The sequence below is a fragment of the Aspergillus novofumigatus genome, assembly GCF_002847465.1.
Source record: "Aspergillus novofumigatus IBT 16806 chromosome Unknown P174scaffold_1, whole genome shotgun sequence".
NCBI lineage: Eukaryota > Fungi > Ascomycota > Eurotiomycetes > Eurotiales > Aspergillaceae > Aspergillus > Aspergillus novofumigatus.
Window position 1 is genome coordinate 4,485,112 of NW_020194274.1, and position 22,194 is coordinate 4,507,305.

At 52.0% G+C, this 22,194-nt stretch overlaps 9 protein-coding genes across 9 annotated transcripts; 5 read left to right on the top strand and 4 right to left on the bottom strand.

The window, feature by feature from the left end:
• Positions 1-743: 743 nt before the first annotated feature.
• Positions 744-2,909, bottom strand: P174DRAFT_509409 (glutamate--tRNA ligase MSE1; the record flags this gene model as incomplete). The annotated part of the gene is made up of 7 exons (XM_024831549.1): positions 744-1,574; positions 1,627-1,884; positions 1,933-2,346; positions 2,410-2,447; positions 2,511-2,583; positions 2,647-2,651; positions 2,678-2,909. 7 exons carry the CDS (start codon positions 2,907-2,909, stop codon positions 744-746), a joined length of 1,851 nt encoding a protein of 616 aa, XP_024688053.1.
• A 195-nt stretch (positions 2,910-3,104) lies between these two features.
• P174DRAFT_437921 (putative DnaJ domain protein (Mas5)) lies at positions 3,105-5,108 on the top strand. The gene is made up of 6 exons (XM_024826419.1): positions 3,105-3,336; positions 3,394-3,452; positions 3,526-3,967; positions 4,026-4,203; positions 4,260-4,491; positions 4,515-5,108. The coding sequence occupies exons 1-6, from the start codon at positions 3,309-3,311 to the stop codon at positions 4,812-4,814; spliced, it is 1,239 nt and encodes a 412-aa protein (XP_024688054.1). The 5' UTR covers positions 3,105-3,308; the 3' UTR covers positions 4,815-5,108.
• Positions 5,109-5,434: 326 nt separating this feature from the next.
• On the top strand, positions 5,435-8,344 carry P174DRAFT_437923 (IlvD/Edd family dehydratase). Its single transcript, XM_024826420.1, has 3 exons — positions 5,435-6,424; positions 6,484-6,638; positions 6,688-8,344. Exons 1-3 carry the CDS (start codon positions 5,831-5,833, stop codon positions 7,901-7,903), a joined length of 1,965 nt encoding a protein of 654 aa, XP_024688055.1. The 5' UTR covers positions 5,435-5,830; the 3' UTR covers positions 7,904-8,344.
• A 138-nt stretch (positions 8,345-8,482) lies between these two features.
• Positions 8,483-10,983, bottom strand: P174DRAFT_362326 (putative transcription factor; the record flags this gene model as incomplete). Its single annotated transcript, XM_024821851.1, has 5 exons — positions 8,483-8,619; positions 8,669-9,992; positions 10,048-10,079; positions 10,141-10,766; positions 10,835-10,983. 5 exons carry the CDS (start codon positions 10,981-10,983, stop codon positions 8,483-8,485), a joined length of 2,268 nt encoding a protein of 755 aa, XP_024688056.1.
• An 810-nt stretch (positions 10,984-11,793) lies between these two features.
• P174DRAFT_400526 (MFS transporter) lies at positions 11,794-13,515 on the top strand (the record flags this gene model as incomplete). The annotated part of the gene is made up of 4 exons (XM_024823901.1): positions 11,794-11,978; positions 12,037-12,415; positions 12,475-13,134; positions 13,188-13,515. The coding sequence occupies 4 exons, from the start codon at positions 11,794-11,796 to the stop codon at positions 13,437-13,439; spliced, it is 1,476 nt and encodes a 491-aa protein (XP_024688057.1). The 3' UTR covers positions 13,440-13,515.
• Positions 13,516-13,778: 263 nt separating this feature from the next.
• P174DRAFT_383231 (putative glucokinase) lies at positions 13,779-15,596 on the bottom strand. Its single transcript, XM_024823151.1, has 2 exons — positions 15,349-15,596; positions 13,779-15,300 (listed from the first exon to the last, which is right to left on the bottom strand). The coding sequence occupies exons 1-2, from the start codon at positions 15,470-15,472 to the stop codon at positions 13,862-13,864; spliced, it is 1,563 nt and encodes a 520-aa protein (XP_024688058.1). The 5' UTR covers positions 15,473-15,596; the 3' UTR covers positions 13,779-13,861.
• A 175-nt stretch (positions 15,597-15,771) lies between these two features.
• Positions 15,772-16,663, top strand: P174DRAFT_509415 (uncharacterized protein; the record flags this gene model as incomplete). Its single annotated transcript, XM_024831550.1, has 3 exons — positions 15,772-16,278; positions 16,313-16,478; positions 16,521-16,663. The coding sequence occupies exons 1-3, from the start codon at positions 16,150-16,152 to the stop codon at positions 16,661-16,663; spliced, it is 438 nt and encodes a 145-aa protein (XP_024688059.1). The 5' UTR covers positions 15,772-16,149.
• A 446-nt stretch (positions 16,664-17,109) lies between these two features.
• Positions 17,110-18,478, bottom strand: P174DRAFT_469303 (uncharacterized protein). Its single transcript, XM_024830571.1, has 2 exons — positions 17,827-18,478; positions 17,110-17,709 (listed from the first exon to the last, which is right to left on the bottom strand). Exons 1-2 carry the CDS (start codon positions 18,082-18,084, stop codon positions 17,128-17,130), a joined length of 840 nt encoding a protein of 279 aa, XP_024688060.1. The 5' UTR covers positions 18,085-18,478; the 3' UTR covers positions 17,110-17,127.
• Positions 18,479-20,605: 2,127 nt separating this feature from the next.
• Positions 20,606-22,104, top strand: P174DRAFT_417140 (uncharacterized protein; the record flags this gene model as incomplete). Its single annotated transcript, XM_024824576.1, has 2 exons — positions 20,606-21,101; positions 21,887-22,104. 2 exons carry the CDS (start codon positions 20,606-20,608, stop codon positions 22,102-22,104), a joined length of 714 nt encoding a protein of 237 aa, XP_024688061.1.
• Positions 22,105-22,194: the final 90 nt, after the last annotated feature.

The following is a 22,194-nucleotide window of genomic DNA, read 5'->3' on the forward strand; positions in this document are numbered from 1 at the left end:
TACACCGCAAGTCAACCCTCTGTTGCGCAGAGCAGGGTCCCCTCGCTTTTGACCTGCGGGTGGCACCAAAGTCGCGCCAAAATAGCGTCTTTGATTCTCCGCGCCAAAATTTGGATTATACCACGTTTGCGACGTTCTTCTTGATTTGATTCTCCATGTCGTGGGTTCCTTCCCATGGCTCCTACTGCAACCCTGTTATGCCCTCTGCGCAGGAGGTGATATGTCGGTGGCGTTCCTTTTCGGCTTCCCACTCTCGAAAGAGACAGACCGACGGCTTTCGTGTACTATGCTTCGTTTGCGTCTGAATAATCAACCTTGAACTTCCAACCACGAAGTGCAAGGTCCTTGGCTGGCGCCAGTTCTTATGTTCGGCTTTCGCGCTTAATGTGCCTTTTGAATTCCCCGATCCTTGTGATCACATTCTGCTTCCATGCTCCTTGGTTTGGTTGGGTTTTGTGTCTTTTTCCTGGGATTTCTTCGATATTGTACAAGTTCGCATAGCATGCTATTTTCATGGATTATGATATCAGTGTAGCGCATTTTGTTAATATGCTTTTTTAATGAGATATTTGTTTATTATTCGACTACTCTTCCAACTTGTAGTAATAGTAAACGTAGAATACTTAGGCTTTACATGGCACCTGGTAGCTGAATAGTTAATGCCGTATGATGTCCAATATAGTACAGAATCCTGTGAGTTAAAATACATCATGCGAGGAGAAGGAACCAGCGACAAAAACCATCTAGGACCGCGGAGCAAGAGACCCCATCCAGGTTGTATCCTCGCCCTGCTGCGACTGAGATCTCTTGGGCACACGGACAGGCGACGCCTCAGCCGTGAGCTCCCTTGCCTCTTGAAGTCTGCGGAGCGATTCCGCCCGGCCCAGGATCTCCATCGTCTCGGGAATCCCGGGGCCTGGCGCACCGGCCGACAAAGCCCAGCGCAGATAGTGGTACAACTCCTTCTTGAAGCCCTTGTCTGCGTTTACGCGGGCCTTTTCCGCGTCTGCGTCTGTGCTCTCGGGTGCATTTTCTCCCGGAGAAGCGGGAGTGGGAGGGGGTAGGACGGCGGCCGAGCCATCGTAGGAGGCGATGTTGGAGCGGTGTGTTTCGATGGTCCAGTGCGAGGCTGGGACGAGGGTGAGGGCTGCGGCGGCGGTGTGGAGGGCTGTGATGGGGATGGTGGTGCCGTTCTGGGTTGAGATGGGCGTGTAGGGAGTTCTGGTGAGGATTGTGGTGAAGAAGGTTGAGTTGCGCTGGACGAATTCCGAAGCGTTGGTGTAGGATTTTGCGTCGGCTTTGAGGAGTGGGGGGATGTATTCTGCCAAGGGGCGAGAATCGAGGATGGTAGCGCTGTGGGAGGGTGAGTTGGGAGTCCTTGAAGGTGTGCTCGGATGAGGTACGTACAGTTGGTCTGCTGGGTAGGTTTCTGCGACGGCCTGAGAGACCTTGGCGACCATGTCGTCGAAGACGGGTCCGCCGGTGGAGGCGAATCGCTGCGCGTGGGCCTTTTGTAGGAACCAGAGCTTTTCGAAGGCGACGACGGTATTGCCGCGAGTGATTTTCAGGTTGAACTGGGGGCTTGTGAGCAGAGCGATGGCGGCCCAGGGATACAGGTCAACTCACTAGTTGCTCCAGTTCGTCGAGACTGAAGACGTCGGACTTTTGGGTGTGCGACCAGCCCAGGAGAGCGGCGAAGTTGACAAGTGTGGCTGCGAACACGCCTTGCTTATCCTTGAAGAAGCTGAGATCGATGTCTGCGTTTCGTTTGCTTAGCTTCTGGCCGGACTTGTCTACCAGGAGGGGGACATGGCCGAAGCGGGGAGGCGTCCAGTTGAAGGCATTATACAGGGCGACATGCATTGGTGTCGAGGGCATCCATTCCTGTACGAGTCAACATCTGCAGTTTGTTTTTCGAGGTTATATACTCACGGTTCCCCTGATCACATGGGTGATCTTCATGCAATGATCGTCCACCACATTTGCCAGATGGTAGGTCGGGTGTCCGTCAGATTTGAGCAGGATAGGATCATCGTAGACTCGCTCAATGAGATCCAGCTTGTTGTTCGAGCGGTTCTGCCCGGTCTTGCCATATACCAGGTCATCGAACATGGGATAGCCCTCTACCTTCAAGCGCACGACATACGCTTCGCCTTTTGCGGCTCGATCCTCCGATTCTTCCGCGTGGATGTCTGCGCACTGTCTGTCGTAACCAGGAGGTAGACCAGCCTGACTGCGATGTCTCGCGAGCGAGTCGAGCCGTTCTGTAGAGCAGAAACACCTGTATGCGTGACCGTTTTTCACCAAATGGTTGGCATGTTCGCGGTAAATGGCCGTTCGCTCGGACTGCAACAGACCGTCTCAGCCCCAGTCCCACAGCGTTTGTCTTCCATATCCCTGGGCGCTTACCTGTCTGTACGGACCGTAGGGACCTCCAACCAGCGGACCTGTATGAAATAGCCCGCATCAGCACCTCCGTCCGTTTTTGGAATCCGCGCAGAGCCTCGCACCTTCATCCCATTGTAACCCAGCCCATTGTAAATCCTCGTATAAGCGTTGCTCCGCACCGGGTATTGTCCGTTTCTGTACCCTCCGTTAGCCCTGGTCACAACGTTAAAACCTGCCGTGCTCGCTCCAGGGCCGAACCTGATCTGTATCCTCGATTCGCAGTAGGAACTGCCCCCCGTCCGTTTCGCCAAGAGGTAGTTGAACAATGCGGTCCGCAAGGATCCAAGATGAAGGTATCCGGTCGGCGACGGTGCGAACCGGGTTCTGGCCGGTACATCGGGGAGGTTCTTCTTGGACTTGTTGCCAGCGCGGGCTGGCGCGACGGAGGAGTAGCTGGCTGCTCTGCATCGCGAGCAGATCCACGATCGACGGGCCAGGAGCCCCAGATGAGAGGGTCTCATGATGCAGAATGCTATCTGTGAAGACGCGCGCTACTTCTGAACACCAGCAATAATTATAATTGTTGTTGTTGGGTTGCGTCCGAAATACGCGGATTGTCATTCGACCGCCGCAGAGCGCAGGGACGATAAGTCGGAGATCTGCAAAAAAAACACCGCCGACTGCGAAAAAAAGCGGGCTAAAATTTCTGGGGTTCCGCATCGTATCAGTCACGATCAAACACAACACATCCCCTCATCAGCAAATACCTTTATTCACTTCCAGAGCGCCTGTCTTCTGCGCGATAAGCACCGCCAACCCACTGTTAGATTTCTCGGAGTGCTCGGAGGAGGGGACAGCCTTGCCCAGTATGCTTGTGTTGGACAGTCTCTCTATCGTTAACAATCGCTTACGCTGACCAGATGGCTGGTGTTGAGATCGACCTCTATGGTATTTCTTCTGCTCTTCAATAGCCCAACAATAGCTAACGGAAACGTACCCATGCAGAGGTCCTAGAGGTGTCTCGAAGCGCAACTAAAGACGAGATCCGGAAGGCTTATCGCAAGGTCGGAAACGCACACCGTCCTCATTCCAGCCGGGAACAGAACAAAAATTACTGACTCGATGATAAATGGACAGGCCGCGCTCGCGAGTCACCCCGATAAAGTCCCCGAGGCCGAACGAGAAGCCGCAGAGGTACGATTCAAAGCCGTCCAAGAAGCCTACGATATCCTTTACGATGAAGACAAAAGACACCTTTATGATACCCATGGCATGTCTGCCTTCAATGGCTCCGGCGAGCCCGGCATGGCAGGCGGGCCGGATCTAGACGACATACTGGCGCAGATGTTCGGAATGGGTGGTGGGATGCCCGGCATGGGCGGCATGCCTGGCGGACGGCCTCCCAAGCCTCGACGGAGCCCGGACGAGAACACAAAGTACGAAGTGCGACTAGAGGACCTCTACAAGGGCAAGACGGTCAAGTTTGCTAGCACAAAGAATGTCATTTGCAGTCTGTGTCAAGGTAAAGGTGGTAAGGACAGGGCGACCGCTAAGAAGTGCTCGACGTGTGATGGACAAGGTATGAGGCAGATGTGGATATTATTCTCAGGAAGATCTAAGATTGATTTGTACTACAGGTTTCAAGCAAATCTTGACGCGGATGGGACAGTTCCTTACGCCATCAACGGTGACGTGTTCGACCTGCAATGGACAGGGAGAATTCTTCAGTCCCAAGGACAAATGCAAGAAGTGCAAAGGCAACAAGACAGTGGAGGAGAAGAAAATGCTGGAGATCTACATCCCCCGAGGAGCAAGGTGAGTCACAAATCATGGCACTAGGGCGCGAAACCCTCTGGCTAATATCCGCTTAGAGAAGGAGATAGAATCGTCCTGGAAGGCGAGGCGGACCAGGCGCCGGGCCAAGAACCTGGCGACATAGTGTTCCACATTGTGGAAGAGGAACACCCAACCTTCCGACGAGCCGGCGCAGACCTCACAGCCACCATCGACGTCACATTGGCCGAAGCGCTGACCGGCTTCTCGCGCGTGGTTATCAAACATCTCGACGGCCGCGGCATCGAAATCACTCATCCCAAGACCCCGGTGAGGTATTATCACCCGGTCAGGTTCTGAAGGTACCCGGAGAAGGCATGCCGCTTAAACGCAGCGACGCCCGGGGCGACCTGTACCTCGTCGTCAACATCAAGTTCCCTGACGCCAAATGGAAGCCCAGTGCAGCCGTCCTGGAAAGACTCCGAGAGATGCTGCCCAAGCCGGATCCATTGATCCAGGCCGACACAGTGGACGAAGTGGACTACGACCCTAAAGGAAACCTAGATGAGTTTGGAGCCCGCGATGGGCACGGTGGCTCCTCGTGGGAAGACGAGGACGAGGACGGAGAGCCAGCGCAGTGTGCGCCTCAGTAGATTCTTTCTCGTATCGCTTCTCTGCTCTGTGCTTTTCTGGTAGATATGCTCGATCCAAGCTGAGGCGAGCCCTTCCTCTGGCATCGCAGGCGTTCCGGAATTGATTTATTGGCCTGTTTTCGTGGGAATGCTACGATTGACCTTGTCGTTCCTGTCTATTCCAAGAAATTTTGCTTCATCTTACTAGAATAAACCCAATCAGAGCCAAGTTATAGACCTGCAAGGGAGTTGCAAAGACCTCAAAGAGCAGGTTAGCAAAAATGGCAATGACCAGTTGTTGAATCGTGTGCGCCGTGGAGCGTGGGGTAGACAATGTGGGATGCCACTGGGGAGTGGGATGAGACATTTACAGTATTGCAGAACAGAAGTGGGATATCGTCAATACTGCCTCAATAAGCATTTCATTTCATTTCCTCTTGGAATTTCTTTATTTCTTTCATCATTGTTTGCCAGGAATCTAGAAGAAAAAAGCAATATCGGTCACCTGCGTTCCGACAAACGACCGCTTTGTTTGGCGTATATTGCTTTTCCTCGGTCTGAGGCTGCTACGGAGTACAAGGAATATGTATAAAAGACCGCATATCCGGCATCATCAGCGTCATACTTTCTCTCTGCTTGATAATCTACTGTCATCCTCATCTCCAGCATCTACCCAATGCGACCCCCATGCCCCAGTTTCCGGTAGCGTGGGGTATCTGAGCCGACCGCATCCATTTTCCAGGGACTGACTGGGATTGATCCATCAGTCATACATCATTTGAATTGAGCCTCTGAGGACTGATCCTGGCTCGTCTGCCATTTAAATAAGCATTCGTCTCCCCTGGTCCCTGTTCGGGCCCTTGTTCTATTGATAACCATTGCATCAGCAATAAGGTGGACTCGGCACGCCGGTCGGAGCATCTCCGCTTTTTCGGCATTTCCCCAATTAAGGTTTCCCTGTCCCCATCGTACATATTCAGCGTCATATTCATATTCTGGACCAGGCTGGTGGTTGAGATCACCAAAGGCACTTGACAATGCCGTGTAACACGCAAGCCTCGGCCTCATGCGAAGGCTGCTCCTGCGATGCCGGTGCGAATCGCGCGCCGGTGAACATCGAAGATTGCGAGGCCGAACTGCTTGCTCTGCGGAAGCGCACTCTTGAGCTGGAGAAGTCGCTGGCGTCCATGACGACTAGCGCCGCGAAGGTGTCGAGAGCTGGCCGCAAGCTGCGGTCCTCCAGGTGGTTCAATTGCGAGAGCAACCCCGGCATGATGGCGCTCTATATCGAGCGGTATCTGAACTACGGCATGACCAAGGAGGAGCTCATGTCGGGGAAGCCGATTATCGGGATCGCGCAGTCCGGCTCGGATTTGGCGCCGTGTAATCGCCATCATCTCGAGCTGGTGAAGCGGGTGCGCGAAGGCATCAGGACAGCAGGCGGGATTCCCTTTGAGTTCCCGACGCATCCGATACAGGAGAGCTCCAGGCGGCCGACTGCCGCTATCGATCGCAATCTGTCGTACTTGGGCTTGGTTGAGATTCTCCATGGGTATTTCCTGGATGGTGTTGTGCTACTGACTGGCTGCGACAAGACGACGCCGGCGGCTCTAATGGCTGCTGCTACGGTTGTATGTGACCTTTGCTCGCACTTTTCTGGTGCCGAACGGTTTCTGACACCTTTCTACAGAACATTCCCGCAATATGTCTCAATGTCGGTCCCATGCTCAACGGTTATATGAAGAACGAGCTCGCCGGCTCAGGTATGGTGGTATGGAAAGGCAGAGAAAAGTATGCCGCCGGCGAGATCAGTAAAGAGGAGTTCATCGATTACGTGTCCCGAGGGTATGTCCCGACCTCACTCAGATGACTCACGTATTCTGACTCCTTGCAGAGCACCATCCGTAGGACACTGCAACACAATGGGAACCGCCTCGACCATGAACGCACTTGCCGAGGCCCTGGGGATGGCGTTGCCCGGGTCCGCGGCCATTCCTGCCCCATACCGCGAACGAGGACAATGCGCCTATGACACAGGCTTACAGATCGTTGAGATGGTGCATGCAGATCGAAAACCCAGCGATATCATGACCCGCGAGGCCTTTGAGAATGCCATCGTCGTGAACACCGCCATCGGCGGCAGCACCAACGCTCCAATCCATATTGGCGCCATCGCAAAGCATATCGGTGTAGATCTTTCGCTAGATGATTGGGATCGACTGGGATTCCACATCCCTCTTTTGGTGAACATGCAGCCAGCAGGAGAGCTACTGGGCGAAGAATACTACCGAGCCGGCGGCTTGCCAGCCGTCATGGCCGAGCTGCTCGACGCGGGCAAACTGCATGCCGACATTCTAACGTGTAATGGCCGCACCGTGAAGGAAAACGTCCAAGGAAAGCACACGTGGGACCGCCGCATGATCAGAGCCTACAACGACCCGCTCATGAAAGACGCCGGCTTCTTACACCTCAAGGGTACCTTGTTCAACTCCGCCATCATGAAAACATGCGTGATATCCGCGGAGTTCAGGCAGAAATTCCTCGAAAACCCGGACGATCCGAACGCGTTCGAAGGCGCGGTAATTGTGTTCGACGGGCCGGAGGATTACCACCATCGCCTTGAAGATCCCAATACACCAATCGACGATAGGACTATCCTCATCATGCGTGGTGCTGGACCCCTGGGGTATCCAGGCGCGGCAGAAGTTGTCAATATGCATCCTCCCGGACGCCTTCTACGACAGGGTGTCCATTCGCTTCCGTGTATCGGCGATGGCCGACAGTCTGGCACGTCTGGCTCGCCGTCGATCCTGAATGCCTCCCCTGAAGCGGCGGCTGGTGGCAATCTGGCGCTTCTTCGAGACGGAGACAGACTCCGTGTCGATCTTAACAAACGGCGCGTCGACATCCTTGTACCCGCGGAGGAACTGGAGAAACGAAAGAAGGAGCTAGAGACCAATGGCGGTTACGGTGTTCCCGAGAGTCAGACTCCCTGGCAGGATCTATTCAGGAGGGAAGCGACGCAATTGAGTGAGGGGATGGTCCTCCGTGAGGCAGTCAAGTATCAGAGACTGGCCCAACGATTCGAGGAGCCCAGACATAATCACTGAGCGTACATTGATGATCACTGATGAACGCGTCTTGACATTTCAGGAATTCCCCGTAAGACTTCACCCGACGAATAAGAATTAGGAAGCGATGGGTTTTTCCTCGTCATTTTACTTAATTCCGCGTTTTGACCATACCCGAAACCATGAGTGCGGACATTTCATCGAGATCCAGGTCCCAACTTTTCGCACTTAATAGAGTAATGCAATTGTAGTCGTGCGCGAATTTCTCCTTTCCGTCTTTTTTTCCTATCGAGGAGAGACTACGCCCGAGTCGCTTACTCTCTGTGCCTCGGAAGGCTCCGCTCCTTACCACCGCCGAGCGAGATGCTGCATCTGTGCCGGAGGGTTTCTTTGGTCAAGTTGCCACGGTTGATTTGCCGCCTGGCAGAAGTCGTGCCTCCCTACAATGACGAGGAAGGGGTCATTCCTTCAATCCTCATGTTCGCAGCGGCAGACAGCAGCCGCACCGCCGGCATGATGTGCTGTACAAAGTTAAGATCTCATACCTGCCGAGAGGTATAGCGTGTCGATACGCCCAGGCGACTATGATAATGCGGTGATAGGACTTATCATCACTGATCACGACCCGGGCCAATTCGTAGTCATCAATTCGTCCGAGAATAGCCTAGGACTGTTGACGCTGAAGCTCAGATCTTGACTCTGCAGATCAGGTGGCAGGAAAGTACCTAGGAATTCAGGCATGATGAATGAGTCAGCTATAGTATGGTCAGTTCAACCTATTTCGGTGTGTCATCGGAGACTCACGCTCATAGAAGCCATTGCTATCCGGTAGCCCCTTCTCTCCGCCAAAACTAATGCCGAAAAATGTGTTTTGCATCATTGGAGGATTTCTCTGAGCGCTTACATACCCAAGTTCTCTGCTGGCGTCTTCTTTAGGCTGACTATCCCCTTCCTGACCTTTGCCAGTTCTGGAAAGCACGATATTGATGGTTTCAGCGGCCTTCTTTGCTTCTTTAGAAGTCGAGGACCTGCGCATCCATACTGTCCTCGCTCTCCGCAGCGCACCGCGGATCTCATCTTCCCGCTGTAGTGTCTGCTCGTGATACAATAACGAGCACAGGATCATGGTGGCCGTGAGAAATTGGTGGTTCATTATAGAGGTGACTCGCCAGCGCATCGTGTGAAGCTGGCCTCCGGGACAGGTTTCCTCATCGAGTACGTGCTGAATCGCAAGTGTTTCCAACGAGGCATCGAGACACGCCTTCCGAGAATACTCAAAAATATCCTCATGCTGAGATGGGGACCGCATGTAAAGAAATCGCCGATGCAGCATGACCTGTCCTTTGTAAAACATATGCCTGATGAACAGCCTGGCCAGAATGACCTGTGGAGAGTCCGTCAGGCTAGCTGCCATGGGCTTCATCTGCAGGGGCGGCGGAATGCTCGCAGCCGCTTCATGTAAGAGACTATCTACTCGCATCACTTCTGCGTAGCTGCAGGGCTGCACTGCGCTCGTGAGGTCCGCGATCATGCCCAGCGCCTTCAACATCCGCCTGCGCGCGATGACACCCAGGGCCGTCGTGTGCTCAGTTTCGGGTCGCGGTTGAGGCAACTCTACGGTATCCTCGTCGAAATCTGCATCGTTGAGATTCCGCGGTTCCGCAGTATCATACTGCCAGTCAGAGATCATCCGTGGCATTCCCATCTGGTTGGAGATGAGAATATCACTCATTAGCACTGTCGCCCATAGCCGCCGGCGCATCTCACCCCGGAAAGGCGAGATGCCGGGAAAGTGACTTGGGTCACGGTGGTAACCCATGCGCCGGGCGAGGTTGACCTCCAGGGCGAGCAGAAACCAGATGTCCTTGTCGGCATCGGCACGGATGCAGAATTCAACATAGACATAGTTGATGACCGTTTCCAAGGCGTATGGGCCGCACTTTGTATATTCGCCCATGACTAGGCATTGCACAATTTTTTTGCAGTACAGATTCACCTGGAGGAACTGTTGCTCGGCCTCGGGTCCTTCGGGCGGGTCAGACGCTAGACATGCGAGACAGATCATAGCGAAAAGGAGTCCGACCCATATGATTGGAACATCGTACGGATCGGCCCAGAATGCCTCGTACTATACGTGTCAGCACAGCATCGTTGTGGCTGGGGTGTAGAGCATGTTTACTTACCTCGCGCAGAAAGCTCGGTCCATGAACCGCAGCTGAACCGCGTCAGCGAAAATGAGCGTTAGACTTGGCAGCAGTGGATGGAAGTGTTCCTACAAGACGATACAAGATCCAAATAGTTGAAGTAGCGAGAGATGTACCGATCGACAGCGTTTTTTGGTGGCAATGCTGAGAGTATTTCATCGCGTGACGTCGCGCGGCGACATCCATACAGCAGAAATGCGCCATTGGACCGGGACCTTGCAAACGGTTCACTGCTATTGCCGACCCCATGCTCGTCCTCAACCCGGTCGGAACTCTGAGCTAGCCGCAGCTGTTCTTCACGGTCCAGGTGGTCTTTCAGATCGGCGATACCGTTCAGTATGGCAACCCAGTGTTCACCTCCAACGTAGCGAAGCTCTGAATCAGTAATCCGCATGCTTCCACACTCAGATTGTCCATCAACTGGTGTATCTATCGGCATAGTTTCGGCAGGAGTGATCCTTGCGGGCAATGGTGGCATACACACCTCGGCAGACGAACTAGCATTGGGTCTCTCATTCGAGGACTTGGGCATCATGGACGTAACTAAGCGCTCCAACTGTACAAGCCGGTCATGTACAGTAGGCACAGCGGTTGAAGACAGCCTTGGCGAGCCCGTCGTTGGAAGATTTTCAGCGTATGTACATATTTGACCGCGAGCAGAGCAAAATGAGCAAGGTCTTTGACGGTCACACTTTGATCTGCAGAATATGAATACTCAGCCTCGCATCCTAGAATTAGACAGATAGAAATCACACAAGCCGCTTACTTTCGACGTCGACATGAGTTGCAAGACAGCTGAGGCTTATTTCGACGTCGACTGGGATTTGGAAGCGGGCGTGACATAGCCAGACCAGCCTCTTGAGGTGTTCCATATGACGATACCAATGAGAAATGTCTTGAATTTGTCGTTGACATGGCTGTCCCGACTGTGATTGGGGTCATGTTGTTCCTGGTGGGCATCAATGGCGCCGGCTACAGGCAACTTGCATCGTCCAGGTACCCTTTGCCACTCTGCAAGCTAATTTAGCATTTACGAAGCTTTAGCTGCTGTGTCAGCAAAGATAATGCCATAAAGAATATGACGATCCGACGGTCCTTCCGCCGCAAGGAGTGGATGTTGACAGATAACAGGGGAACAGATGAGGAAGACCAACGATAGTAGTGATGATCACGTGATGAAACAAGCAGGTGGAATACTCCTGTATCATGTCCATCTCCCACTGACTAGACCGAGCATTGAACGCAGAAATCGAAATAAAGAGGCCAAACTGAATGGGTCTCTACATAAGTCACTATGTTACTACAATAATGGATCCCCGATCCTCCGATCCGATCGTCCGACCATCCGACGCCCCACTGCGGATGATCCACACCAGTATATACAAATCTCCAGTGACAATATCATTCTATATTCTATCTACACCATGACTGACCAAAGCTCCGATCCTCCTGATTGCCTCCGGTGTCAATACTGAGGCTGGACAGCATCACATTTCTGATCATGGTCGTCATGCCAGCTGCCAATGAATTGTATCTCCTATCTCCGTCCTATCTCGCACTTTGTTTACATGGTCTTGCCCGCAGTGGCAGTCTCTTAAATACAAAATACAGCCATGCCTCTGCCAACATGTTTTGCAGATAACTCAATTATTTTTCCTCTTCTCAGCAGGTCACTTCTTTGGTTTGCAAGTGCTTTCAACACATATTGGGTCCAGACCTGTCATTATGTCCAAGTCCGAGTGTAGCTCCGACATGGCTACGAACCAGCTAGAGAAAGGCATTGACAGTGAGCTGGAAGAAACCAATCTTATCGACTGGGACGGTCCTAACGATCCCATCAATCCCAAAAACTGGCCGAAGCCCAAGAAATGGACGCATATTGTCATCATATCCCTCCTAGCACTCACCACGTAAGTCCTGTCCCTCTAGCTGGTCAGGTGCTGTGTCTGAGTGTTCACCTTGACGTAGGAATATGGCTCCGACAATGTGCGCACCTGGAATCAGTGGTATCTCTGCGGACTTGGGCATTACTTCCAGTGCCGTCAGCACCCTTGCCATCACTCTGTACGTCCTTGGATTGGCTATTGGACCCATGTTCACATCACCCCTCAGCGAGGTATACGGACGCGTGCCGGTATACCATGCTGCCAATATTATCTTCGTCGTCTTCATTATTGGTAATGCGCTGAGCCGGAATGTCGCTCAATTTTTGGTTTTCCGATTCATATCGGGCTGTGCGGGCGGCACCCCAATGGCTCTAGGCGGAGGTACCATTGCAGACATCACCACTATTGAGCAAAGAGCAGTTGCGATGGCTTTGTTTAGCATGGGACCACTTGCAGGACCGGTATGTGTTATCATTGGTTTGCCTTTCGACTTCCAAATAACCAGTCTGATCTCGCTCAGGTCCTTGGCCCTGTTATCGGAGGCTTCCTAGCTGCAAGCAAAGGCTGGCGCTGGACTTTCTGGTTGCTAGCCATCTTGGGAGGATTCTGTGGCATTTCGGCTTTTGTTGTCATGAGTGAAACACATCCCAAGATCATCCTCGAGCGCAAAACTGCCAGTCTCCGCGCTGACACCGGGAACCATCATCTCCGTTCTAAGCTTGCCGGAAATCCCCTCTCCCCGCGTCAGGTTCTCGTCCAGGTACTCATTCGACCTACTGTGTTGCTCTTCCGGTCGCCTATCCTCTTTGTCATATCCCTTTACGTGGCCTTGGTATTTGGCGTGATGTACCTGCTATTTACCACCTTCTCCAGCGTATTCGAGGGTCAGTACGGATTCAGCACTTCCGTGTCCGGGCTGGTGTACCTCGGTCTGGGAGTCTCGCTTGTCGCCAGTATGCTTATATTCAACATCCTGAACGGCCGCATCCAGGCAGCGCAATCGAAGGCCGAGGGTGTGCAACAGCATCGGCCGGAGTATCGGTTACTTCCTATGATCTGGTTCAGTCCACTTGTTAGCCTGGGCCTTTTCATATACGGCTGGACTGCCTACTACAAGGTCCATTGGATGGTACCAATTGTCGGCACTGCTTTCATGGGCTTTGGAGCCTTTTTCGTCATGGTGCGTAATCAACCGCTTTGTCCCAATTCAATGCAACCTTCTAATCCACACAGATGCCCGCGCAACTCTATCTGATCGACGTATTTGGTTCCCAGGCTGCTGCCTCTGCGCTCGGCGCCAATAATCTCCTACGTTACATTTTTAGTACCTTTTTGCCGCTGGCGGGGCCTATCATGTACGATGCTTTGAACTACGGTTGGGGTAATACCCTGTTGGGATTCCTTGCCCTTGCGTTTGTCCCAGGGCCTCTCCTTTTCTACAGATATGGCGAACGTCTTCGTGCTAGAACACCTCTCGCGCTTTGAAAGGCTGAATTTGCCTGTCTGTACGTTGCCCCTGGCTGAGCTAATGAATATTTCTACAATCAATAGAGTGCACGGGTTGACGTTATGATACAGAACTGATGTGTCCCTGCTGTGTTGACCCTACTTTGCTCTAATCCCTACTAGCTAGAGATGGCTGTCTGGACACCTTTTTGGCTGAGTCGTTTGATGTATGATATTGTATATAAGCTTGAAAGGCTTTGTCTGCCCCTGGATGGATCTGCCAAACATACCCAGAACTACCGTCCATTCTGAAAGCAGTTGACAACAGCATCTTCTTTCATTAACTAGCAGCATCAAGGAATAGTAGATCAAGGCCGTATATAAGATCGTGAATTTGCTCATCCTAACACCTGATGTGCTCTATAGTTTCCGAGTGCATTCAATTTATTTCTTCTACTTTTCTACTCACACTGACTCGCTGCCTGCGCCATCAAGGCAGCACCAACACCGGACCCATCCTTTGCAAGACCTATGCGGATCCTCCGCTCACCAGCCTCTCCAATCTCTGCTACATCCCGCACTGCGCCACGCATTTCAGCCTCGAAGCCCGGGTAGAATTCGATCAGCGCGCCGTCCGCTCCGATGTCGATAATGTCCTCATCTAGACGGGTCTGGAGGTCTGCATGCCGTGGTATCGGTTTACTGGCTTGCGAGCTCATTCCAATGCAGCCCAGCAATCGGCGCCAGCGGAGAGTCACAGGGTGCTGCAAGCGGTCGGTCCTGCTCGCAGGGACTGGGGTCGTCTGCTCTGAGCACTTATTGCGAATGTCAAGGCGCCCACTTTGGATGATGATGGCTGCTAGGGATGCGCCTGCTAGACGTGCTGCTCGTCGCGCAATCGATGTGGCTAGCAGTCGTATAGCCTGGACATCGCCTTGACTGACATTTTCCGCCTGCAATGTGGCCTGGATAAATACGCTAGCGCCGTCGAAATCGTCGGGATCGATCAAGGCAAGGCTCGACAGAAAGGGACAATCGACGCCGCCTGGCTGGAAGACCTTTGAGGCCTTGTCGACCTTCATGTCAAGCGCATCCGTCTGCAGCAGTTGAACAATTACCAGCCGAAGTAGCTCCCCAAGGTACAGGGCCGAAACCCTCTTTTCGAACATCTGCGAGCCCGGATCGACCGACGCTGCGTCGAGGGCGTCGTCGAAGGATGTCCGCGGTAAGACTTCCATCTTATCGTCCAGACAGCCCCATTCCGTATTCATCACCATGATGTCGTCCGCGCCTGCCTTGACACCCAGTCGATGCACATTAGACAGCTTCTCGACGTATGCGGCGTTGGTCCCCGTCCCGAAGATGACCGCGCCGAGTGTCGAAGCCTGCTGACCCGAGCTGTAAGCTCTTGTCAAGAGCGTGCCAACACTATCGTTTGCGAGGACGGTCACCATAACCGGCAACCCCAGCTCATCAATAGCCTCTTGCAGCATAACGCAGGGATCTCGGCCAACTGCATCAGGAATATCCCAGCCTTTGTCCCAGTGTATGAGACGCCCGCCAGCGAGGGACGTCTGCTCGCAGGTGAAACTGAACGTAAATCCCAGCCTGTACGGCGACGGACTGGTAGGATCCAGATGCGCATCGAGAAATCCCGCTATCCGCTGCGCAAGCCAATCGAAAAGAGGCCGATAGCTGCAGTTAACCATGACAGTTGGCGGGACGCTGTGCTTGCTCTGTGTCACGGTAAAGGTAGAGTCGCCGTGCAAGTCGACAAGGCATATCCTGCAATTGCTACCGCCGAGATCAACGGCGAGGAACCGGCCCTTTTCCTTGCCTGTGGACACGTTTCTCACGTAGGAGGGTAACTGCCAGACCCGGCGGTTAGCAAGGCCATCCCCTGGAGCTGTCAGCATCGTGCACACCGGAGGCTTTCAGTCATTCTCACTCAACTGGCGGACGAAATGACTCGTCACCTGCCTGACGTGCTCAGGACTGAGATCAAACTCGAGAGCAATCTGCTCTGCTTGAGCTAGCAGGTTACGTTGCTGCGCAAGGTTGGCTTCGGCCATGACCTACACCGGAACGGGCTGTTGAAAGCGAGACAGCGACTCTCCGTGAGGCTCGCATGACGAGATAAAACTGATGACAATATCCATGGAGCCAGCTACTAAACTTCCTCCCGGCAGACGGAGTATGATGAATGCGACAGTGGTGTCGTGTTGGTGGCTGTGGATACGGCAATCTTGACTTTGGCGGACAGATCGCCGGAGATGACCGGTTCCCTTTAGCTAAGGCAAGGCTCGATTTACTCACCGTTTCCGCCTTGCGGAGCAGATATTTCTTTCTTCCCTGCGTCGATCGTGATTCTGGTTAGTGAACTCGTCCAGTTGGGCCCCAGTACGACGTATCATGTATGAGGATTTCCACCCCTGAATTACGCACTCCACCGTCCACGATCTCAGTATTGACCCACCCATGCATTTTGGGAATGTTGGAACAATTTATCTTTTATTCCTGTCCTTAAACTGATATACTACCCTGAGACTCCCAAAGTATGCAACCTCGCCTCCACTACGGCGACGTCGCATAGGAGAAAAGCAAAGCCATCGCCGATGGATGGGTTCGCCGGTTTCTTGAGCCCGATGTACTACATCCAGTTGGCAATTTCTTGCTCAGACACCATCGTCCTGGCGAGGCGGACGAATTCAGTTTTCTGGGGAAAGGCGCATACAACATCTGTTTCCAGATGAAGTACAAGAATGCAAACACTGCTGTAATCCGTTTTCTCCAGCCAGGTGCCACCATGTTTCCTGAAGAGGAAGTCCGGAATGAAGTCGCTACCATGCGATACATCTATGACCAGACTTCGATCCCCGTTCCTTTTGCGCACCGATGGGGGAACAAGGAAGGAGAGTCCTCTGGGACTAGGTCCGTTTATTATCTTGGACTATATTGACCATGTTACAAGCATGTATGATGTTCTTAACACGCCTGGGTGCCCAGAGGAAGATCGTGGAATCCTTGATCCCGATATGAGTAAGATGAGATTAGAGGCTCTTTACGGAGAGGTCGCCAGTATTTTGCTTCGGCTTGCTCAATGATCTCTACCCCAGATAGGGTCGCTAGACCAGGTGGACGATTTCGCTTGGGAGGTGACACGTAGAGCTTTATCAATGCCTATGAATGCTCTGATTCAACTGGGATCCTTACCCCAAGTGAAACTACCGACCACGACATTTGATCGCATCATCATACTTTGAAGCCCTAGCGGAGCTGCACATCGCTCACCTCATAAACAAGCGCAATGATGCAATCGACTCAGCCGAAGACTGTCGGCGTAAGCTTGTTTCCCGATATCTTTTCCGCAAACTCGCCCGAGAACATCGTTTAATAGAACGGTCAGCATCCTTTGATAAGGGCCTGTTCAAACTTCGGTGCGATGACTTGCACCCAGGTCTGATGGAACGTCCAGATAAGGCGCTAGCTTTAAAGTAGTCGGAGAGGAGACGAGTGTGACAGGCTGGCGACGTCGCTTTAAACAGGTGCAGCTCCCGTAGGTACCTTTCAACGTGAAGACGAGGTTTGCCGTAGCGTTGACAGTACGCTATTTCGCGTTTAGAAGGAGCCTCTAAAAACGCGAGACAGAATTTTCCTAGTCCCTGGTTAGTATTTCTATGCCAGTGAACAGAAAGAGGCACGATACACACAAGGGCCACGGTCAACATCAAATAGATTGCGCTCGCAGGTACCACCACTCATATTGCACAGTAGGACCGAGGACAATCTGATCGGATTGTCCAGGGATTGGGACGATCAATTGCGACTCTGCCAGGGCTCTGCGATAAAACAATCTTCCACTCGCAGGGAGAGGGGTCTTCATAACTCTCCTCTCCACCTCCACAATCTGTTTCATTATCTTCGCTCGACTTTTATTATCCATAGAGAACCATCGTTCGCTTAGCGGTACTCCCTCAAGCTTCTCAAGCATAATATATTCCGCGCCGACAGGATTTGGTTCATCCGCAGAATACGCAAGCACCTTTGGCACTGGAACACCATTATGCCGAAGCAGATCCAGCGTAGCCGCTTCGCTCGCTGCAGCAAGCCGTTTCGGAACTGTCGTTCTGTATGGAAATCTGACGATTACCTCGTACCCGTCGTGGAAGGTAGCTTGAAGTACGCGGTTGAAGGCCCCTTCGGCTAGCTTTGATATGGAAGCCAGGTCACTGACGGGTCGCTTGGTGGCACAGTACAGAGCGCTGACGAGGGCATCCACGTCGAATTCAAAATAACTTATTTGATAATGCTATTCAATAAATCGAATATTAATGATTCAAATCTTGCACGCGACGTTCGGTTCGCCGAGTTTCCTCGTACATGGTATCAGTAACATTATCGTCGTGACGGCCACAGGTAGGCTCACAGGAAGCGGCCTGAAGTACATTCGAATAAATTGTGATTCGCGTTCCATGAGCTCATAGTTCGCGTCAATAAAACGCGTGTCCGAAAAGAAGACCGTGAGAGGAACCCCATATTTATGGCAATTGGAGTCGAAATGACAGACCTGAAAGACAAGCAGAGTAAATAAGAAATGACACGACTCAGATAGGATCATGTGATCTTTCACTAAGGAGCTTTCGAATGCTGCCCTTAGGCCCTTCACAAGAGCAGCGGCACTCATAATGGGCAATTAGTTGGGAGGTGCAAGAAAAGCCGTCACTTATACACTAGTGCTAGTTTCTAGAAGGCTTCTGCAAAAGTATCTGACATGCTAGCGGCGAACCTAACAAGCACTAGATAGCATCAGTGATCCTGAGGTGATTACCCACAAGTATGAAGCTCTTGGATTCGAGTCTGCAGCCAGGACGTTGCTGTCAGACAAATCCATACTGAGGATCAAACTGCGCGGATGCTTCAATAGTAGTATCTTAGCCAATGAGGAAGGATCTGGTTGAGCTCATAGATCGGATAAAAGCTTGGGCCCTTTGAGGACACTGCCTTATTATGCCCTCATGCGCCAGGCGACCTCTGGCGGTCCTGCCTCCTTCAAACGATCATGAACATTATTGATTGCATCAATCCTGGCCTCCGAGGTTGAACGGGATTGATGCATCACTGAGAAAGTTATTGGCCTTGGCGTCCTGGGATTCGAGGTCCAGACCTCTACCATGAGAGAACTGGAAGTGGCTGAAGGAATAACATCAGAAAGGAGAAGGATCCAGACGGTGCAATCAGTCGCTTAAATTTCAGAGCAGACGTGCATGAGTGAAGATCCCTGAGTTTCTCATCGTGATCTTATTGGTTGATGTGACAGCTGCTAGTAGTCGAGCTGCAGAACACAGATCGGGGATCCACCAAATAAGATATCTGGTTTCTCCCTCTGAACACTATATTGACCTTTCTTCTTTTGAAAGTCAAAGGCCATAGTAATGCCTCATGATTTGTCCAGCTTCTAAGAACTCGATAAACGGCAATGGAAGACATGCGGACAACATGTGGTACTTTTGACACGTCAATGGGAGGACGACCCTCCATCATATTTCACTGAACTCGGAGGAAGTCTATCTCCATCGACAGTCCCTCAAATTCACTACGCGTCTCATGCAAATGATGACGACTTTCCTCTATCTGAGGAATAAAAATTGCTGTCCAGACTGGATTCAAAAAGGACCAAGGCGACCATGTCCGTTCCTGTCACCGGTGACGGGCTTTGACTTCTCAAAGGATCGTGCTGGGACGGAAAACCTGAAACCCCTGGTGATTGAGTTGATGCAATGCTTTCAAGACTCAGAGATGAAGTATCAGCGGAGGATATCCCTTTCCGGAACAACACCGAGTAACTACGAAGATGGAAACTGCATGATCAGGCGTCAAGATTCCTGTCTCGAAGTGGATAGCAATTGATAATGCCCAGTCTTTGCCAAGATGGCTTGACTACTCTTTTTTGAGCGCTCACTCCTCACTCCTCAGCTGCTTTATGACATTTCCCGACAGCCACTGCTAAGTTCCAACGGCTAATTCCGTTAGCTTGCAGTTGCAGGAACATGCTAAACCCACGACTACGGAAGGAAAAAGCAAAAAGCGCAGCTCCCGGACCCCCGAGAACTAGCGAGCTGGCACACCTGGTTCTGAGAGTAAAAGTCGAATTAATTGACTCAGCTATGACGATGAGCGTGATATAGAGTGGAATCTAAGAGGGAAAAAGAACGCAAAAAAAAACGCACGATAAAAATACAACTACTCGTGTGGGTCTCGGCTTTCCCGCGGCGCAGAGTTTCCCCTTTGCAGCTCAACCGGCACAGCATTTTGTTGGTCAGAGTCGCCGGAATTATGGGACTGTCGCAAAGCTATCACCACGGATCCGTTCTTTGACGAGGTCTAGTCCTTCTAGTTTGGTTCGTGGAGTACCCTGTTTAGGAGCGCAGTGATCCTGACTATCAAATTTTTCTTACGCCGTCGAGGGGCTGACCTCAGACCGCCTCGAAATGTGCGAACGCGCGCACAACGATCTTCATTTAAAGGCGTTTGACCTTAACACTCCTTCTAATACCTCAATTTCTCATCTTGCATAATGTCTTTTCTCCTTATCGTCCAGTCAGAGTCGAGATTTCCCCCATGCGCTCTTGACGAGCTGTAACACAGGGTGACTGCTGCGCTGCTCTCTATCACATTCGGGTCTCGATCGGCTTTCTGCAAAGCTACCTTCTATCAAACTATCTCTGCGTTCCTGTTCCTGTTTCTGTCCAGGATATTTCCAGGAGATTCGAGCTCCGTTCGTTGTTACGCCTCCTGGGCTGTGATACACACCGCATCACTGCAGCCAGCGCCTTTTCATTGCTCCTGATCCTGATCCTGACCCTGACCCTGCTCTCAGAAGTAGCCAGTAACAAGCGGTCGAGGTCGCTTGGACGAATCCCACTCGCATTCTCAATCATCAGGGACTTTGATCCTCAGACATTGGTGTCGCGCCAGTGACAGCATCACCGTCTATCCCTGTTCATCTTCTTCCAGCCACTACGAAGCCTTTTCGAAGTACGACCGTCACGATGGATATCGATTTATGACCTTGCTGTTTTCGCTATCTCGTTTCTCAAATCGAAAAGTTCTGCAACCGAGCGCTTCCTTTGACTTTCTACTCATTCCTCTCCATTTTGTCCTCATACGTCCTCTTCTCTATTCGTCCTCATTCAATATCTAATACCATGGCGCCGAATCTTTTCATCTGCCTTCGCGCTGTCTTCTGCCCGACGTACTGGTTCCAACGGGGCGAGCGCATTCAGGGATCTATCTGTCACGAGGAACATTGGGAAAGCCCTGTTCCTGGTATCTACAAATACATCCCCGGTCTGGGATGGCACCTCGTCCGCAAGGACGACAGTGAATACGAGGAGAAAGTCCCTGTCCCACTTGTCTACTGCCGCATCCTCCATCGATACATCTTTGAACACGAAATGGAAGACAGATGTCGCTGGCAGTCGGTGACTCTGCACGAAGGCGCGAAGCCGGAAAAACTGCTCTTCTTCCTTCTTGACGATGGCTACACCTGGGTCGCCGGATGGGACGCCAAAGGAAAGTTCATTCCTGGCCCGTATCAAAAGTGGCGCTATGACCATGGCACCAAGACGATGCAGCGCGTCCTGTCTCCAGAAAGCTCCCTCAACGTCTCTCGGTGCAGCAGCATCGTCCCCACCAAGATGGGTTAGCCTCTGCACCTCGAATCACCATCTCATTATCCATCACTCTTCAACTCGTCTCACCTCTTGACTCTCACGACTACCTAATCTCATAAATATCGCCAATAGCGTTTCAGCGGGTGTCTTTATATTTTGTTATTCTTTCCATCGCAAATGACATGCTGATACAATTATCGGACGAAAGCGTATATCGGCAATGGTCGATTAGCGATGGCGTTCGGTTTCGGTTAGAAGGATAGACTTTCTTGCTATTTTTGCTTCGTCCATGATCTATAAAACAGTGGTGTTAATATCTTGTGTTGGATTTACATTAATTGCTACACTGCTATCAGCAGGAGTAATGGAACACAGAATTTTCGGTCTATATTTGAATCAGACCCAACCTTGGGAATCAGTAGCTATTGACGACGCACACCACCAGTGTCACAGATAACTAGTGTGAATTTCTGTTCCATGGCTGGGCGTATCACGAAGGCAGTCTATCATCTGCAACAGCTGCACCACATGATACTCCCTCAAACACTAACGAATAATGAATAGATAAATCACAACTTCGCCCCTCCCTCACAACCAACCTCTCCAACCCCCGTCGAACCCTCTCCTCCATCCCCCCTGGGCCGGCCTCATCGTCTCCCGCGCACAAAACACATGCGTATACCCCCCGACAACCTTGACATCCTCCTCCCCCCGCCGAAACACCCAACCTCATACGTCACGCTCGACGATCCCAGCCTAGCAACCCGCAGCCCCAAATCCAGTACATCCGGGTACGAGACTGAGGCGAAGTAGTCGCAGTACGAGTTGACCATTATCCCAACTTGCTGGGAGACAGCGCTGTCCCTGTCGCTGGTGCTGGTGCTGGTGCTAGCGGTGGACTTGTTCCTGTTAAACGGATCCATCCCGCACTCGGCGATAAGCCAGCAATTCACGATGGAGTCGAAGAGCATGGCGTAGACGGTGTTGTTGAGGTGGGCGTACATGTCGTTGTCAAACCTGTCTTTCATTAGTGGTAGGTAGTAAAGGGGGAGGGAATAAGGTGCGTGCCATCGGGTGCGGTATTCCTGGTGGAAGACGTAGTCGCTTCGCTTGCGGCGCTT

Coding starts and splice junctions, on each gene's coding strand:
- P174DRAFT_437921 (XM_024826419.1), top strand. CDS start 3,309: ATGGCTGGTGTTGAGATCGACCTCTATG. Junction 3,337..3,393: donor TGTTGAGATCGACCTCTATG/GTATTTCTTCTG, acceptor GTACCCATGCAG/AGGTCCTAGAGGTGTCTCGA. Junction 4,204..4,259: donor TACATCCCCCGAGGAGCAAG/GTGAGTCACAAA, acceptor ATATCCGCTTAG/AGAAGGAGATAGAATCGTCC.
- P174DRAFT_383231 (XM_024823151.1), bottom strand. CDS start 15,472: ATGGCCGAAGCCAACCTTGCGCAGCAACGTAACCTGCTAGCTCAAGCA. Junction 15,301..15,348: donor TCATTTCGTCCGCCAGTTGA/GTGAGAATGACT, acceptor TGACAGCTCCAG/GGGATGGCCTTGCTAACCGC.
- P174DRAFT_469303 (XM_024830571.1), bottom strand. CDS start 18,084: ATGAGTGCCGCTGCTCTTGTGAAGGGCCTAAGGGCAGCATTCGAAAGC. Junction 17,710..17,826: donor TGTACTTCAGGCCGCTTCCT/GTGAGCCTACCT, acceptor TTTATTGAATAG/CATTATCAAATAAGTTATTT.
- P174DRAFT_437923 (XM_024826420.1), top strand. CDS start 5,831: ATGCCGTGTAACACGCAAGCCTCGGCCTCATGCGAAGGCTGCTCCTGC. Junction 6,425..6,483: donor TAATGGCTGCTGCTACGGTT/GTATGTGACCTT, acceptor ACCTTTCTACAG/AACATTCCCGCAATATGTCT. Junction 6,639..6,687: donor ATCGATTACGTGTCCCGAGG/GTATGTCCCGAC, acceptor GACTCCTTGCAG/AGCACCATCCGTAGGACACT.